Source organism: Festucalex cinctus, chromosome 2, assembly GCF_051991245.1.
Source record: "Festucalex cinctus isolate MCC-2025b chromosome 2, RoL_Fcin_1.0, whole genome shotgun sequence".
Lineage (NCBI taxonomy): Eukaryota > Metazoa > Chordata > Actinopteri > Syngnathiformes > Syngnathidae > Festucalex > Festucalex cinctus.
Genome location: NC_135412.1, coordinates 30,538,651 through 30,554,758, shown reverse-complemented (window position 1 = coordinate 30,554,758; position 16,108 = coordinate 30,538,651). Strand labels below are relative to the sequence as shown.

The window sequence follows — 16,108 nt, the reverse complement described above, 5'->3', positions numbered from 1 at the left end:
TGTTTGTAATCCCACCGACAGCGGTTGGAATCTCCCGAAACGGCTTACAGAAGCACGCAGACTCGTGTGTCAGGTTTCATAAGCTTTCATGATACACCGGAGGAAATAGGCTGGATAAACCTCAATATGTTTCCATTCGCCAGATCACTCACAAGCAAGACTGCTTATGTTTTTTCTTTTTCTTTTTTAATACCTGTTCTCCCCACTGCTTTCTCCTCTACTTGAGGAGTGGGATGACTTTGGTTCCCCTTGTTGCCTTTGGCGGATAAATTGCAAACAAAAGCTGCACAATGTGGCATGACTGTGACTCTTTCTACTCTGGCTGAGCTTGCGATTGGCGAACAACCCGCAGAACAAACTCATTCCATCGCTTAGATTCACAACAATCTGTATATTATTCTTTTTTTTGTTTTTGTTTTTGTATTAGATTAAAAAATATATAAATGACCAGTCACATTTTTGTTTTTTCCTTGGCCATTTAAAAATGGAAAGAACAGATTTCAGAACTTTGTGCTTTCAGTCACTCCCCAAACTGGCAGGTAAATTGCTCTTCTTTAGATCACATGTCTAATATGTTGAAAATTTCAAATTGAAACATCAACAGTGAGTGCGCCCTTTAAAGAAAATGGTCAAATGCAGAAATTTAGTGTAAATTTATTGAACACTGACATTATAAACAATTGAAGAAGGTTTCTACTTACTGTGATTGTTGTTTAATTGACTAAATGTTTTCTTTGCAGCTTTTGGGAAAACACGTTTCGATGATGTTTGTCTTTGTAATGCTTTTTGTTGCCGTTTTCTTTCAAGACTGGGATTTTGAAGCATGTTAGCCAGTGTCACCTAGCACAATACATACCTTGTAAATATACTACTTATGTGGTCCAGATATCAGTATGTATAAGAAACAATATTACAATGGTAATAAATAGCCTTTGTTTCACAATTGTACAATGCGTGTTGCCTGGTGACTTCTTCACTCCAGTGCTTTTCATGTCACCTCTTACCGTAACCATGGTGATGCCAATTGAAGCTACGCTACACACATTCTGGGTTGAATCCAATGAGGAAGAAATCCGAACATCACAGCCGACCTAGATTGCGAGTCAGAAGGAACCGTATGGACCAGTTTGCAGATGATTCACATGTATTGTTGTATTATTCATTTGTGGCGGCCATCATGGCTTGTAAAAAAAAATAAATTTTCCTAGCTCTCGAGTAAAGAAAAATCTCCATTCACACACGTGGGGGATTTAAAGCGCTCACTAAACATTAGCAACTCATTTTGACGGCAATTATCTCTTAATATCAACACAGGATTATGAAATGCTGTAATGCTTGTGGTATGAACGTTATTGCAGCCCAGCACAGGCATGTTAAGTTGGTAATGACTTTAATTATTGTTTTTTGGGGGGGTTTGTTTTGTTTTTTGGAGCAGGAAGGATTGATTTGGCACAAGGCAGAAGAATCAAAGTCACAGCATGGGGCTTCAGTCTCTATGGCCCTGTGTGAGAGTGAGTGAGGAATTTCCAGCTTGGGGAAGTAAATAGAAGAAGGCTCACGCTCGCTCTTGTTGGGCCATTCACTAATCAATATGTAGAAATGTTCTTACTCTGCACACAAGTTCAGTTTGTACGCAAAAATCACTGTCAGATTCATGACACAAATTAAAAGAAGAAATTTCACCAGTTGGAAATTGAGGATATTGTGAAGGCAAGGAAAACATGATTTTTTTTTTTTCAAAATGTTTCTGCTGGAGTGTAGATGGAAAACAAAACCTGATGCTGTCAATGTTACATCACCCGAGGTCCACACTGTGTGGCTCAGGTGAAGCAAAAGTGTTTTGATATTGATGTGGATACAAACAAAAGGATATGAGAACCAGAGAGAACAGAAGGAAATCGAAGGAAGGACAAGGACCACCTGATCTCACGATCTCACGACACAGGATCAACGTTTGGCTGCTGTCACGCGAAACTCAGCCATCTTGAGCAAATTTAAACGGAACGAGGCTGAAAGTGATAACATTCATTCATTTTAGTAACATGCTCATATTATGAACTGAACACAAAGTGTTTGGAAATTTAAGAGTATGTGCAGAGCAGAGAAACGTCCATTTTCACGGTTATTTCAGACATTGAATTCATTAATTCATCAACTTCCCTGACTGACTTCTCAAAGTTTATAAATTATTGTAGTTTTTTTTCAGGATGTTGTGCATCTTGGGTAAAACGTGCGTTTAAAGTCAAGTCACAAATTTTCTGGACAATAATATGTTTTATGTGCCCCCACTAGTCTAAAGACAGTATTCTGATGAATATTGCGTTTGTGGAATAACAATTAAGCAGCAAACTCCACCTGTTTTTATTTATCACAGGGAGCTGTTGAGATGATTGAAAAAGACATCAGAGTTACTCAGCATCAGCTAACGATCATCACAGCTCACCTGTTTTCTGGATAAACTGAGCCCTTAGTCACTGTGATGTCATTTTCAGTCGACAGCAAGTGGCAGCACAAGGTCAATAATCCACATTTTGTAACCACCTGTGATCTATTTTCCCCTGTAAACTGTAACAGATTACAGTAAAAATTGGATTTTTTGGGAGGGTATTCTGAAGACATAATGTCAGTACAGTATATGTATTCCATTATTGTCTATGCCTTATCGTGACACATACGTTTTAATAACTGCAACAGATGTGAATTTATACCATCAAATTTACATTTTCTGTTTAAGTGTGAGATACCCAACCTTGTCTGATTTCTTTCTCATAATGAACCCAAAATTCACCACCAAATCTTTATCTTCCTATCATCTCAAAGCTGTGCTTATCCCAAATCAAAAGTGGTGCCATCTACAGGGATCTGTTAGCCGTTATGGCGGTCTACGAACTTGAAATTCACAGGCAAGATGAGGAGATCATCTCATAAGCCTACGCCTGTTAAAAAATAAAAAAATAAAAAAATGTAACATACATAGTCATTAGTGGAAACGGTTGTAATCTAGTTGAGGACTATAAAACGTCCATGGCAGCGAATGAGTTAAGAATACTCAACAGGTTCTCAGTAGGGTTGAGGTCAGGGGATGGTGATGGCCACATGATGAATTTTTATTGCGTTTAGCTGGCAAAGCTTCAATACTATTCTTTGCAACGTGGGGTGTTTTATTGTCTCATATGAGAATGATTTTACTGAATAAGGCAATTTTTTTTCTTTTAGTACCAAGGTTAAAAAAAAAAAAAAAGTAATTCCAAAACTTTTTCAACACCTTCAGGCACCATACAAGGGCCAATCATCTCACTTAAAACATTTTGAGGATCGCTTTTTTGAGCACACTGCAATAAAGTTTCTTTTAATAATCACCGGAGGAGTGGCTGAATTCTGCATGACTTCAACCATTTGCGTCTTGAGCTTCTTGGGACTCCAGCAGCTTCTAATACCTGCTCGATGCTCATCATCAGTGGCCTTTTAGCAGCTGCTATCTTAATACAATATATTTGCCTCACAGAAACATCCCTTAAGATGCCGTTATCGCAACCGACCCATTTGCTGCTGTTATTTAACACTGTGATAATTCTCTTTTGATGTCCAGTCTTTTCATTCCGTTTTCAGGGCATTAGTGCCTTCTGCGCTTTTCATCCACAGAAAGAGGCTTCTTATTCCCTCATTGTGTATCAAAACTGTGACTTGCTTAATGATGTAGAACAACCTCCTTCAGTAATTTTCATTTAATTAGGCTCCCCTGGGATACAAACCTGTTAGAGATTTAGTGCATATGACTGATCTAACAAAAAGAGAAAAAAACGGGAAAAAGAAAACTCCTCAAAAGATTTGATCCTTTGCATCATGATTTGGAACACAACTTATATCTACACTGGACATCTAAATTGCATTTAGATTTGTTTTTCAGTGTACATGTATTGATAAAACAAGTCAAGTTTGGTTTGCAAGCACTAAATATTATATAATCCGCTTTCATTCGGTATATATTTTGTATTGATGTTTCATTTTTAATGGTGCGTGCCCAGACAAATTTGACATGAAATGACCCACATCATATTGCTTTCCTCAACCCAGAGTGGGCAAAATTGCCACATCTAAGGACAGAGGTTTGGCGTCTATGGGAAATTTCCGGAGAACTCCTGTACAGCAGGTCCATTGTGCATCAGGGCCAATCTGCACTCCCGTCAATGAATCACGATAAGTCGACCGTCATCCCCCATCAACAAATAGGTTTCGGGGCATGTCAGAATTTTGGCCAACCAGAGAACAGCAATACAGTACTTAACAGCTTATGAAAGTATAATCCTAAAGTCACTGACAATTTTTGTTGTAATTGCAAAAAATGAGTATCATTTTTGGAAACAATATTCAACATTTTGGTACACAACAATCCACAAATTGCCAATGAAAACCTGGAGGGAATGAATTGTGCTAGAATGTATGTGGAGGTGTACAAAAAAATAGCCTGTTTGTCAGAGCTGTTACTAATATTTTGATCCTCTGTGAAGCTAAAGATGGTAATTTAATGATAGTTTTCAAATATTGTTGCCAAGGTCCCATTGATTAGTCGTGAGATCAAGCGTGCTGAACTCTGCCAGGCAATCTGTGTGATAGTCGTCCATCCCTGCCTCACTTTCCTTCTTCTTCTGTTGTTGTTCCCAGTTAGTCATCAAGTCAAAGCTTTCAAAATCTATTTTTTCCACTGTTTACTTTTGGGGAATCCTGTCTGTTATGTCTGTTTTCGCTTCCTATTTATGCAATACAATGCATTCTCCTGACTGGGGAGTGTGTGAATCTGCATGATGATAACATACAAACATGTTCAAATATGATTACTCTCTTTATAATAATAAGAAGTGAATTGTACAAATAAAGGAAATGTTTGAAGAATGCACAAAAATATTTTGTTGGAATATCATCTTGATCTTTATTAATAATATGAATGACCTTTAAAAATGACATCATTATTTGAAAATGTTTTTGCAATGTAGTCTAAATTAAATCTGTGGTTGCAGCTTTCACACCCGCTAACGCTATTGACGAATGACGAGATATTAGTAAAAGCAGGTTGGCCCTCGGACCAAGTTGACAACATCAGATTCAAAAGAGATTGACAAAGGAGTATTTTCTACGTTCTACTTCAAAATTAGTCCACTTTTGAGAAAGTCTACAACCAAAACTAGTTTAGTTCTATAAATGTCAGTGCCACTGTCCAAAAGTCAGAGGTGAGTTGCATCACACAATTGATTTATAAAGATCCTCGTCTTGTCTGTCCCGAGAAATTCTTCTCTTGCATCTACTGTCCATTGCCTTTTTTCTTCTTTCCTGGAAAGCCAAAAGATACTGGATATTAAGAGTGTCACTTTCACAACACATAAACAGAAAATGCTCAAGATATATTTTTCTTAGGTATTTTGATCAATATGTGTGTGGTTTTAGGCTGTGGTTGTTGCACGACATGTCAAGTGAATTCACAGTTGCAATCTGTTTTTACATCACAATCAGCCTAACCTTTGCTTTTTGTCTTGGTTTTGCCAAGGCAGGGTTTGGTGACAGAGATGGTTTGCTGGCACTCAGCATTATACAGCGCCTTCTTCAAGGTCCCGCTTCTGGTCTGGACGCCAGCATCGGGGTCACAATCGCCCCAACTTCCAAACCTGTATTTGCAGTCAGCTGAACAATGAAAACACAAAATGATTTAAGCGACAAGGTGTGAGAATAATTTGTTTGTAGTTTGTGCTAGTTAAGGCCTGTTACCTCCAAAGTTCTTTTTCCAGTTGCAGGGAACTTTGCATTTCATTTTCTTGGTCTGCTGATTACATATCCCCTCCCTAAACCCGGCACCACAGTCTCCGTTGCTAGGGACACAGTTTCCATAGCGCCAGTCGGTGCAATCTGACCCGGACTGGGAAGGTTTGATCTTCTCTGCGGATCGAGCAAAACTTGGTTAACAGGCATGTCATTAACTATATGGTCTTCTAATTCAAAGAAAAACAAGAAACATGCTGGAAGCTATCAAGGGGAGTTTGGAAAAAAATAAAAAATACTAGCATGCCACATGCGGCAGCTCAGGGGATTCAGAAGCCATGAGCTTCTTATCATGTTGATTAATTATCAACATTCCTGCTCGACAGGTCAATTTAGCACCTCTTTTTGATTATTAAGTGATTTTACAGTAAAGTAACACTCTATGATGAATAACCCATGCTACCGACATAGTATCTGTTGTTAACACCGTTTATTTACAGTGCTGATGCTAGCTTAACATTGCTAGTGTTGCTATTTAGTTGAGGTTGAACAGCGTTCTCTGTGACTATCAGAGCCATGCACTATCGTGTACTATTACGAATGGGCATGTTTGGGAATCATTCTCCTGCATGTTTGTGATTGACATTTTTCTTAAAGACTCAACGGAAGGATTATTGATGTGAGGCTACATCCAAATCCACTTTTAACGCTGTAAACTCCACCGTTAGTATGACGTTTGATTGGGTTGTCAACTTGTCTTTGAGCAATTTAGGAAGACATAATAAGAGCTAATGTCCGCTAATGCATATTTCACCATGAAAATGCTCGTCTTTCCTCTTTAATTGGTGTGACATGCATTAGCTTAGCATTAATTTCCACTACTTCTATTTTTGAATCAACTTACCTATTCAAATGTCAATTATGGCTAAACTACAGTCACCAATGTGACTGTTTTCATCCAATTTCTGAAAATGAGTCTGCGGGTGAACCATTGTGCACTTCTATCCCACTGTTACGTAACAGTAGTTGTGTTAACTGCTGCCTCCAAAAGTGAACATTTTTTTAACATCTTCATGGATGCTGGTTTTTATTCCACACTGGGCACTGCTCATGCCTGTTCAATCCCACAGCTCCACCACTCGTTGTCATGGTAACAAAATCCATACAGTTGTCTCGGCAATATATAGGGAGAGGTGCAGTCACTTGGGTGACACTGGGTTGCCCTCACAAATTGGCTAATTTCAGCAAGAGTAGAAATAGTGTGTATAGCTCTTCTTTGATACTCAGAACTAGAGGTGTGCAAAATTTCCGATTCTTAGATTATTCACGATTCGGCCGTGCAACAATCGAGAACGATTCACAAATGTCCAAATTCCGATTATATAAATATGCCAAGGGAAGCGAAACGAGCGAAAAGTACGCGGAACTGAAACGCAGTAGCGCGCGCGGTCTTCGGGACGCTTTTTGGGACGGACCGAGAGTACACATCCACAACTCACGCCTCGAGATTCAAAACAACAACAAGCATGGCTGAGCTGACCAACCCACCTCTTCGTGAGATCAGACCTGCTCCGAAAAGGCAAACAACTTCAGGCGGAAGTATCAGCTAGCTGGCTGCAGTGCGTCGGTTAGCGTTCTACAGGGCGCCGCGCAGTGATACGAACGAACGAACAGAAAAGTAGTGGCTGGCGGTAATGGCGTCTGACTTTATTCAGAAAAGAGTATTGTGGTGGAAATGTATCACGCTTTTGAAAACAAATAGTTTTTAGAAGAAAAACGCTTTATTTCCGAGACCCCAGCCAGCTTGCTGGACTATTTTCCTCTCGTCCAACGCCGAAGTCAGCGCTGATCGCACACACGGGAGGTGAGGATCAAATTGAGATTCATGTTAAAAAAGCCGAACGATCCCATTAATGTTTACACGTTCATGTTTACACAAGTTAAAAAGCAGAAAAGCACTTGAGGGTTTTTTTTTTTTGTACCTCTGAGAAACTTTAATGTTTACATGTTCATCTTTACACAACTTAAAAAGCAGGAAAGCACTTTTTTTTTTAAGGCATTTGTATTGAAGTAGTAGTTCACATTGTCTTTCATTTATACCTCAGTGCACTTTTGAGTGGATAAAAATAATATATTTTTGCTCAATGCTATGTTTTATTCTGTTGAAGACTGAATATACTTAAAAGCTGTTGTTACAGAATGAGGACTTGAGTATTTTATTTACTGTTTTGAACTGTTAACTTGATACTGAAATAGTAGTTTATTTAGGCCTGAGAGGACTTTTGTACTATTTTTGTAACTAATGTACGAAACATTAAAAGCGCCAAAATACATTGTTTTTTTTCTGCTGCCTGGGGGGAAATCAATAATCGTTTTATAATCGAATCGTCGCCTCTGAATCGTAATCGCAATCGAATCGTGAGGTGCCCCAAGATTCCCACCTCTACTCAGAACGCATGTCACAGATATGTTACAAATTAAGACGTCTGGTATCTGTTTTATACTGGTGAAAAATGCCCAATATGTCTCCGTTAAACTTTAAAACTCAACCTTTTTTGTGTTGGAAGTAGATGCTTTTCGACATGAGCAAAGATGAGAGCGGTGCAGGGAAACTCATACCTTTGTTGTTTTTCCCTCCAGCTACGGCTTTGATTGTGACGAGAGCGACAAAGAGCAGCAGCAGCGAAGCCTTCATCCTGTTCAAAAACACAGCAGTCAGAAAGTCCACGTTAACATGTCAACCTGTTCACCATTCTGCCTTCTCATAGACCAGGAGTGTCAAACTCATTTTTTGTCGCGGGCCGCATTACAGACAGGATTTCCCATCATTATGACTATGAAACCATACAAACGTTTCATCTCCTCATATTATTACATATACACAACAAATGATGGATAGCTGGTTTTGAAATTGGACGTCAAGGACAATTGTTTGTCCAACTATTGATCAAGTTACTGGAAAAAGTAGCTTTGTACCATAAATCACTTGCAATATCGCAATGACATTGTTTATACAATTTGGCAGAGATTTTAATCAAGAATCATGGAAGTTGTCGCACAAAATTAGCTTCCGTGGGTCAGATAAAATGACGTGGTGGGCCAAATCTGGCCCCCGGGCCTTGAATTTGACTCCTGTTATTGTAGACAAACAACAAGACAATAAAGTGTTATGGACTGAGAAACATTTTCAGTTACCAGGATGCTATTATGGGTTGTTAACCCTTATTGATATTTCAGGTCAAATTTGACCCAGTTTGACATTTGACAGCAATTTAACTATACAACTGAACATTCCATAAATATATGTATTTTTATGGGAACGTGGTAATGTACAAGAGCAATCTTGAAACCATCAAGAATGTATTTCCACAGGGAGTTTGAAAGTCCTGAAAACTGTCTTTAACCACACAATTGCACGGAAACATGCACCTGATGATCTTTGAAGGTCCAAGAGGGAATCGTAAAACTGTAAAGAAGGATTACACGTAAATAGGACATTACAATGTTTGAAAGTCGACGTTTGATCCGAAAATGTGTGATGTAAAACATAAAAGGGGAGCTGGCGTTCTGCTGGTACCCCCTGGTGCTCTTGGAAGGGTTAAATATTCATCAAAAAGAGGTTGGAAAGAGGTCCAGGCACTCTGTTGGATACTACATAAAAAATATACTCTCCCTTTCTCTGAAACATTGATTAAAGATTCAGCATCAATTTATTTATGTCAGCCAGGCTATTAATGTATTTCGAAAAGATCTGTATTTGATAGTTTGAAAAAGACAATTATTATGAGGATGTTCTTCGCCCGATTTACGATTAACCTGGAACATATTGCATGTGCATGGAAAAAAAAAATCAGTATGTAGCCATTTTTGTTGTTGTCAGGTCTATCCCTGGAAGGAGGTCAAGGCTCTTAAAGAGCCTCCCACGAGGAAACAAGCTTGCCTTTTTCCAGGTGCAGCAAACAGATGAAAACACATCCATCCATTTTCTATCTGCGTCATGGTGCTGGGTGAGCTGGAGCCGATCCCAGATGGCTTTGGCCAAGACGCCGGGTACACACTAGACTGGTCGCCAGCAATCGGATAGACATTCACACTCACAGGTGCTCACATGCCAGGTTTTTGAGAACAATCCCACATGCTGTGACTTGCAGTTGAAGCACAGATCACAAACAATAAAGTTGTGGAATTAATGGGCTGTAAGTTATAGATTTTTTGGGGGGGGGTACTTAATGTGCGGCGTTTGCAGTGCGTTGGTCAACTCTCAATTTGCACCGTCTTCTAAACATTCCGTTATGAGCACAGTATTCTGCTTGATGGCTTTAAAACAAAGTAAACACAAAAACACGCCTGCAGATAAACCGCGCCCACGACACTGGCGCTAACTTCTGGATCCACGATACAAGTTACTTTCACAAAGTATGACATATTTTCAAAATGGATCTCTACAGAGTTCTCGTCTTATGAAAACACACATTCCGTAAACTGGGGCCACCCAGCGTCTTCACCGAATCACGCCTGTTTGGTGGTTGCGCACATTTTTCCAGGTTATGCATGGTGGGTGTGTCAGATGCCTGGATGGGAGGGTCAATGCAGATTGGAATTGCATTTAAAAAAAAAAAAACGTCATCAATTTATTTAAGCACAAACAGGGGAATGTGCCACTTGTTATCTTTTGCAATAAATGACTACTGTTACATCGCTACAACTTACTGAGTCAGTTGTGAAAATCTTCTGCAAGTCTCCATCTATACTATACTGCCCCCAGGTGGCCAAGGCACACACATCGGAAGGAGCAGCACAATGTCCATTGAATTAAAGAAAAAAAAAAAAGAAAGAAAAGTGTTAAAAATGGTTTAATACTTTACATTGTTTGTCATTATTATATGTATTTATTAACTACAACATTGAATATTTCATTTATTTCCTCATTAAAATTAAATTGCAAACATTTTTTATGGTGGAGCTGGAACGGATTAATGGCATTTTCATTCATTTCAATGGGGAAAGATTATTTGAGATACAAATTGAAACAAACTCAAAGCACAGTATATTTTATGAGAATATTGTGGTTAGTGGTTGGTTGCGCTTGGCTTTTAGCACAATGTTGACACTACATAAAGAATATATACTCTCCCTCATGAACTCAAATATGTGTGTCTCATTAAGTCGCCTGGTAGAGGTCGGAGGTCGACGGCTCTGGGTTAAGTCAGTGCTGACAAATGACCCGGGGCTTGTTTATGGTTAAAGGTCAACATGGTGATGTGGTCACAAACTGGAGACCAGAACATGCCTGTGAAATCATTTCCCTACCACAAAGAGCAGCTTTTATTTACATCATTCTAACATTAGCTACAAATGGAGCATCTGTTGTGGGAATTGGATGGACTCGGGTTAGCGGCTCTCTCAGCATGTTGCCCAACTGTGCTTTGTTCGAGGCTTCAAATTAGCTTTTTATATGCCAGGACCATTGTTGTGGGTACACTTTTACAATAATAAGTCTATTTGTGAGTGAACTGAACCATCAATATACTGTATGTACTTGGTGACCTGCAGTTGGCTGGCGACCACTCAACGGTGTACTTTGCCTCTCGCCCAAAGTCATCTGGTATAAGCTTTAGGTTCACCTGTGACCCCAATGAAGGGGGGGAGAAAGCATGGTTGCAGTTGGCAGCAATGTACTTCGAAAAAAATAAAACGTAAGTGCAAGGTTGAAAAAGAGCAACCCAGATATACCACTTAGCAACCATGCGGAAGCACACTAAATTGCCTCGGGTTCTTGAACCATGTGAAAAAAGTGGTTGTGTAGAAAACACAAAAACGAGGCGACAAGCCACAAACACGTAAAGGGTCAAATGCCTAGCCTATTAATCAATTCAACGCAAAATATACCAAAACATCAATCCTATAGTACATGTTTTCAAATTATTACATTAGCCTTAACATTAAATGGTGTGCAGATGATTTCATTTAGAAAACATGCACAGGAAGTGCATTTATAGTGGCATTTGCAGCGAAGAGTTCCTAACTTCCAGCTGAATGGTGCACCTGCCTGACCTTCACCTCTGTCCAAATGTATTCAACAATACTTCTTTGACACCAATTACTACTTCAGTATTCTCCAGGGCTTTGGCGCCATCTTCTGGCATCCTCAATAAATATAACTGTTCATCTACGAGCCATCAACTCAACTGTGGTGTCCCTCAAGGTTCAATATTGGGCCTTTTTTTTTTCTTTTTTTTTACCTCTGCATTACATGCTGTCACTGGGTGATCAAAGATCATGCTGTTTTGTTTTGAACTATGAGCAATCTCCATGACTTTTGTTCGGGGAAAAAAAAAAAAAAAAAAAAAAAAAAAGCTATGATCATGTATTCACACTGAAATAGTGTTACCGGGGTAACAACAATGATGCCACACTTATTACTAGCCATGACATATATTGTAAACATTGTTGCTTTAATAGGTAATTATTTTTTAGTAAGGGTTACAGCTTTCTGAGAACAATACAAAGGTCCCTCTAAAAGGTTACTTCTCTCAACAGGATGTTACGAACAAATATTTTAAAACACACAAGCCCGAGATAAGAGTTGTTGCAGTGCTTCTCGCTCTCTTGCTTCTCTATGAATGAGGTTAAGTATTATGGGATGTTGGCAGGCATGTCTGCTTTGACTCTAATCCACTCTTAGGTACTTAAGTTTTTTTTTTTATTATTATTATTATTCTTTTTTGGTATGTATGTCACCAGCTCTAAGTCGGTCTGTACTGACTTTAATATGGCATTAATTACAGTATTAAATAGTTCCTTTTTCGTTAAAAGTGGGAGTCGTGGATTTGGTTATCAAGATGATAGGGGTGGAAACGATCTTGAAGACCGTAATTTTCTAGAGATGGTAATTATTAAATGTATTAATGTGTTCAGATTGAACTGAGTATGTTTTGTACAGACCAACCAATCAGAAGATGCAAAAATGATATCTTCAAGGGCCAACAATACAGCCCTGTGAGGACGAAATTTAAGTCTGATTATCCATCCATCCATCCATCCATCCATCCTCATGACCGCTTATTCCTCACAAGGTTTGCGGGGATGCTGGAGCCTATCCCAGCTGGCTTCGGTGAGAATCCGGGGTACACCCGTGAACTGGTTGCCAGCCAATCGCATTCGCAGGGCTGAAGTCTGTTTAGTTTATTAAAACAATAATTAAAAAAAACAAAAACACAGTTATGTTACATGGACCAGCACTACTGATTTTAACACTTTAAGTAAATTAATACAATGGATATATATTAGTATCTAGGTTGTAATTGACCAGACCAGCAGAGAATGCCTGACAGTCCACCATTGTTTTTTTGTTTTTTTTACATTTTATGTTTGAAATAATTTAAAAACCAAAAAAATGTCCCTGTACAAAGAACAATCACTGATTTAAAGGTAGGGATGTTGAAAGTTGACCCTGGTCATTATTTCGCGCTCTCTCCACACACTGAAAACCTTGAGGATGACATAGCTAAAGTTTTCAATGTTTGCTATATCGTAGGTGCACGAAAGTGAAACACTAGTCAAGCATTTGGTTTCTTCCATTTCCTCTGGTTCATCTTGTTGATTTGCTAAACATAGCCTGAACACAAATTCCTCTGTGCATTTTCAAAACAACATTCATTTAGCTTTTGAGTGAAAAAGTTCTTAGATGCTGCCTTTGTGTTGCCGCTGAATGCATCTTCAGAACGTTTGCATGATGTATAATGGTTTCCATGGTTATGCTGCCATGGCAAGCTAGACTCCATTCTGTTATTGTAGTTAACGTATGTTTGTGAGGCAGGTTTGCATATTTTCCGACAGCCAAGATCATCCAAGCTAAGGTGGACTACACCGGGACTGGTCGTCAGTCAATTACAGGGCACAAACAGCATCGAGACAAACATTAGCAAAGTCAATCAACAGGCAAGGGCCAGAAAAAAAAGCATTGGTCATTGCTGCTATTGTTTTATGTAAAAACTACCTGACATATAGTAATGAAAGAGGGGGAAAGTGCTCGTATTATGGCATACAAGTCGACAAATTTTAAACAAAGGACAGACAGAAAGAGGGAGCGGGGTGGAGGGTTTTGTGAAGGGGTGGGGGCATCGGCATATAAACACAGACAAACAGTCCTATTTTGGGAGCAATAATACTCTGCTCTAGATACATTTAGTGAAGGTAATTGATTATTCACACATCCCCGGGCCACATTCCTGCAAATACCCACCAATGAGTCGATGGTGTTCGGGGCCCAAAGTGTAAACAACAACAACAACTATTACTACAACACTTTTCTCAACTTGGTTCCACTTTGCCTCCACCAGTCTTCTCAATATTTAATAAAAACTTGCAAACAAAGACCTTTTCAAATTAAAAATAACTTTCAATATGAACCCTAAAAAAAAAAATAAAAAAAAATAAAATAAAATAAAGTTTTATCTTCAATCTTTAGTCTCGCCCTCTTTTTCTCTCACTTAAAAAAAAAAAAAAAAAAGACAATAGATCTTAAGAAGGCAAGGAAGCACTTACTTGTGGAGCAGCTCGGACTCGAGTGGAGGTCGAGGGCGTCAACTTTCTCGTCGAGTTTCTTTCTCTCTGCGAGCATCAGATCACCCTCAAAGCACCCCACCTCAAACGATTCGCCCCCACTACCCCTTAGACAACCCCCTTGCCTTTGTCTACCAAACCAGTTCATTCTGGTTGCATTAGCTCCATTCAGACCCCCTGTCACCCCACCCTGCACACAAACACACTCAACCTGTGATACTCTGTAGACCAACACAAGCAACAAGAGGCCATAAGTGTAACTTTGCTTTGCGCATGTGTGCTTCTGAACAAGTCCACCCGCCAGAAAAACTCTAATGAGAACAACTCCTGAAAGGCACGCTTTTATCTTCACGGTGATGAAGAAATACATTAAAGACGATCACTTGGTCTCTGCAGTTATGAGCAAATGTGCACTGTATGAAGACTGATTCACTTGCATTTGGCATAACGGGGACGTGGTCAAAACAGCCCCCCCTCCCACTATTTTCCATTTCTTAAAATAACAGCTTGAAACTAATGTGGATGTTTCACTGGCATATAATAAGGACAATAGCATCTCTGTTGTTACCATGGCAACCATGGATCACCCACTTTTGTCTTCTATTGTATTAGTGATGCCAGTGGTGAGGAGTGCGTCACAAATGTGCAAGTTATAATGAAGTCAAGTCTTAGCCTTCAATGTTCATTTCAAGCAAGTTCCAAGGTATTTGGGGGGTATTTCAATGAAATCATTACTTGGGTTAACAAGTCTTAAAGTAGCACTAAGGAACTTTTCAAACTTAATAAAATATTTTCATATCTCTTCTGATGAAACATCGACTTAAAACTAGCTGGTACCTTTGCCATGGCTTTCGGGGTCTATCATTTTTACTGGCACTAAGCAACTTTGAGGAGGATGGTAGGAACACTGCCACACAACACTAAAAACTGTTGGAAAAAAAAAATAAAAATCCAACTATGGGTCAAAAATGGACCGCTACTCTACTCGGGTCAATTTGACTCAACTTTGAGTCAAGAAATGGGTCTTTTAGTGTCAAACAACTCATAAATATTGGTCAGATCCTTTACTTATGCTGCATTCGAGGATGGGCGGAAGTCGGAAATATCAGAGTTGAAACTTCCCAGTTCCGACCTCAAAGCGTTCAAGGTGAAAGTAAACAACCAAAATGGCGGATAGTGATAAATTGTTTTTTATTTTGGTCCTCAAAACTCAATTTGACCTCCAGAAAACGTAACTTTTTGCAATGTTGCTTCATTTATTGTTCTAATCTTATTTCATAAGCATTCCATACAGTTAAGTAGTTTAAACGTATAATTTCATGCAGGGATATAGCGGCAATACTGTCACGTACGTTGCGTTACATGAAGTTATGGTGAATATTTATGAAGGATAGAAGCTATCTAGTTTTATACTCGAGTAAATTGTGTTTTGCCATTCAGAGTGACGTCACATTGTAGTCCGCTGGTGAAGTTGGGGTCCTTGTTTTTTTTCCGACTTCGCGAGTGGAATTTCCGAGTTCAAGGGGGCGTTCCCGGATGCACTTCCTGGTTTGAACTTGGATATTTCCAACTTCCGACCATCCTCGAATGCAGCATTAGGTAAAAAAAAAAAAAATTGGGTAATTTTGGACAAAACAGCTAAGAAATTTGGGTCAAATTGACCCATATAGTGGATCAGTCCATTTTTTTTTTTCTTTATCCACAATTGGGTCACTTTTGACCTGTTTGAACTGTTTTTGAGTGAAAAAACTACAAATGTGCTGACTGCTTTATGGCATACGTCACTCCTCCTTTC

General features: G+C 39.1%; 2 protein-coding genes across 3 annotated transcripts in view; one reads left to right on the top strand and one right to left on the bottom strand.

Moving 5' to 3' along the window:
- The window catches only part of LOC144014516 (muscarinic acetylcholine receptor M4-like), a 46,038-nt gene extending 41,852 nt beyond the window's left edge, over nt 1-4,186 (top strand). Inside the window, exon 8 of the mRNA XM_077514478.1 lies at nt 4,075-4,186. The gene's annotated coding sequence lies outside the window, so the exon portion shown is untranslated. The remainder of the gene's footprint in view (nt 1-4,074) is intronic.
- A 716-nt stretch (nt 4,187-4,902) lies between these two features.
- On the bottom strand, nt 4,903-14,412 carry LOC144014515 (midkine-A-like). Of its 2 annotated transcripts, XM_077514475.1 has the most exons (6): nt 14,296-14,393; nt 10,459-10,503; nt 8,368-8,444; nt 5,758-5,925; nt 5,512-5,673; nt 4,903-5,325 (listed from the first exon to the last, which is right to left on the bottom strand). In XM_077514475.1, exons 2-6 carry the CDS (start codon nt 10,491-10,493, stop codon nt 5,297-5,299), a joined length of 471 nt encoding a protein of 156 aa, XP_077370601.1. In that variant the 5' UTR covers nt 10,494-10,503; nt 14,296-14,393; the 3' UTR covers nt 4,903-5,296. The 2 variants fall into 2 exon arrangements, with proteins under 2 accessions (XP_077370601.1, XP_077370602.1); XM_077514476.1 differs by lacking the exon at nt 10,459-10,503 and having other exon boundaries at nt 14,296-14,412.
- Nucleotides 14,413-16,108: the final 1,696 nt, after the last annotated feature.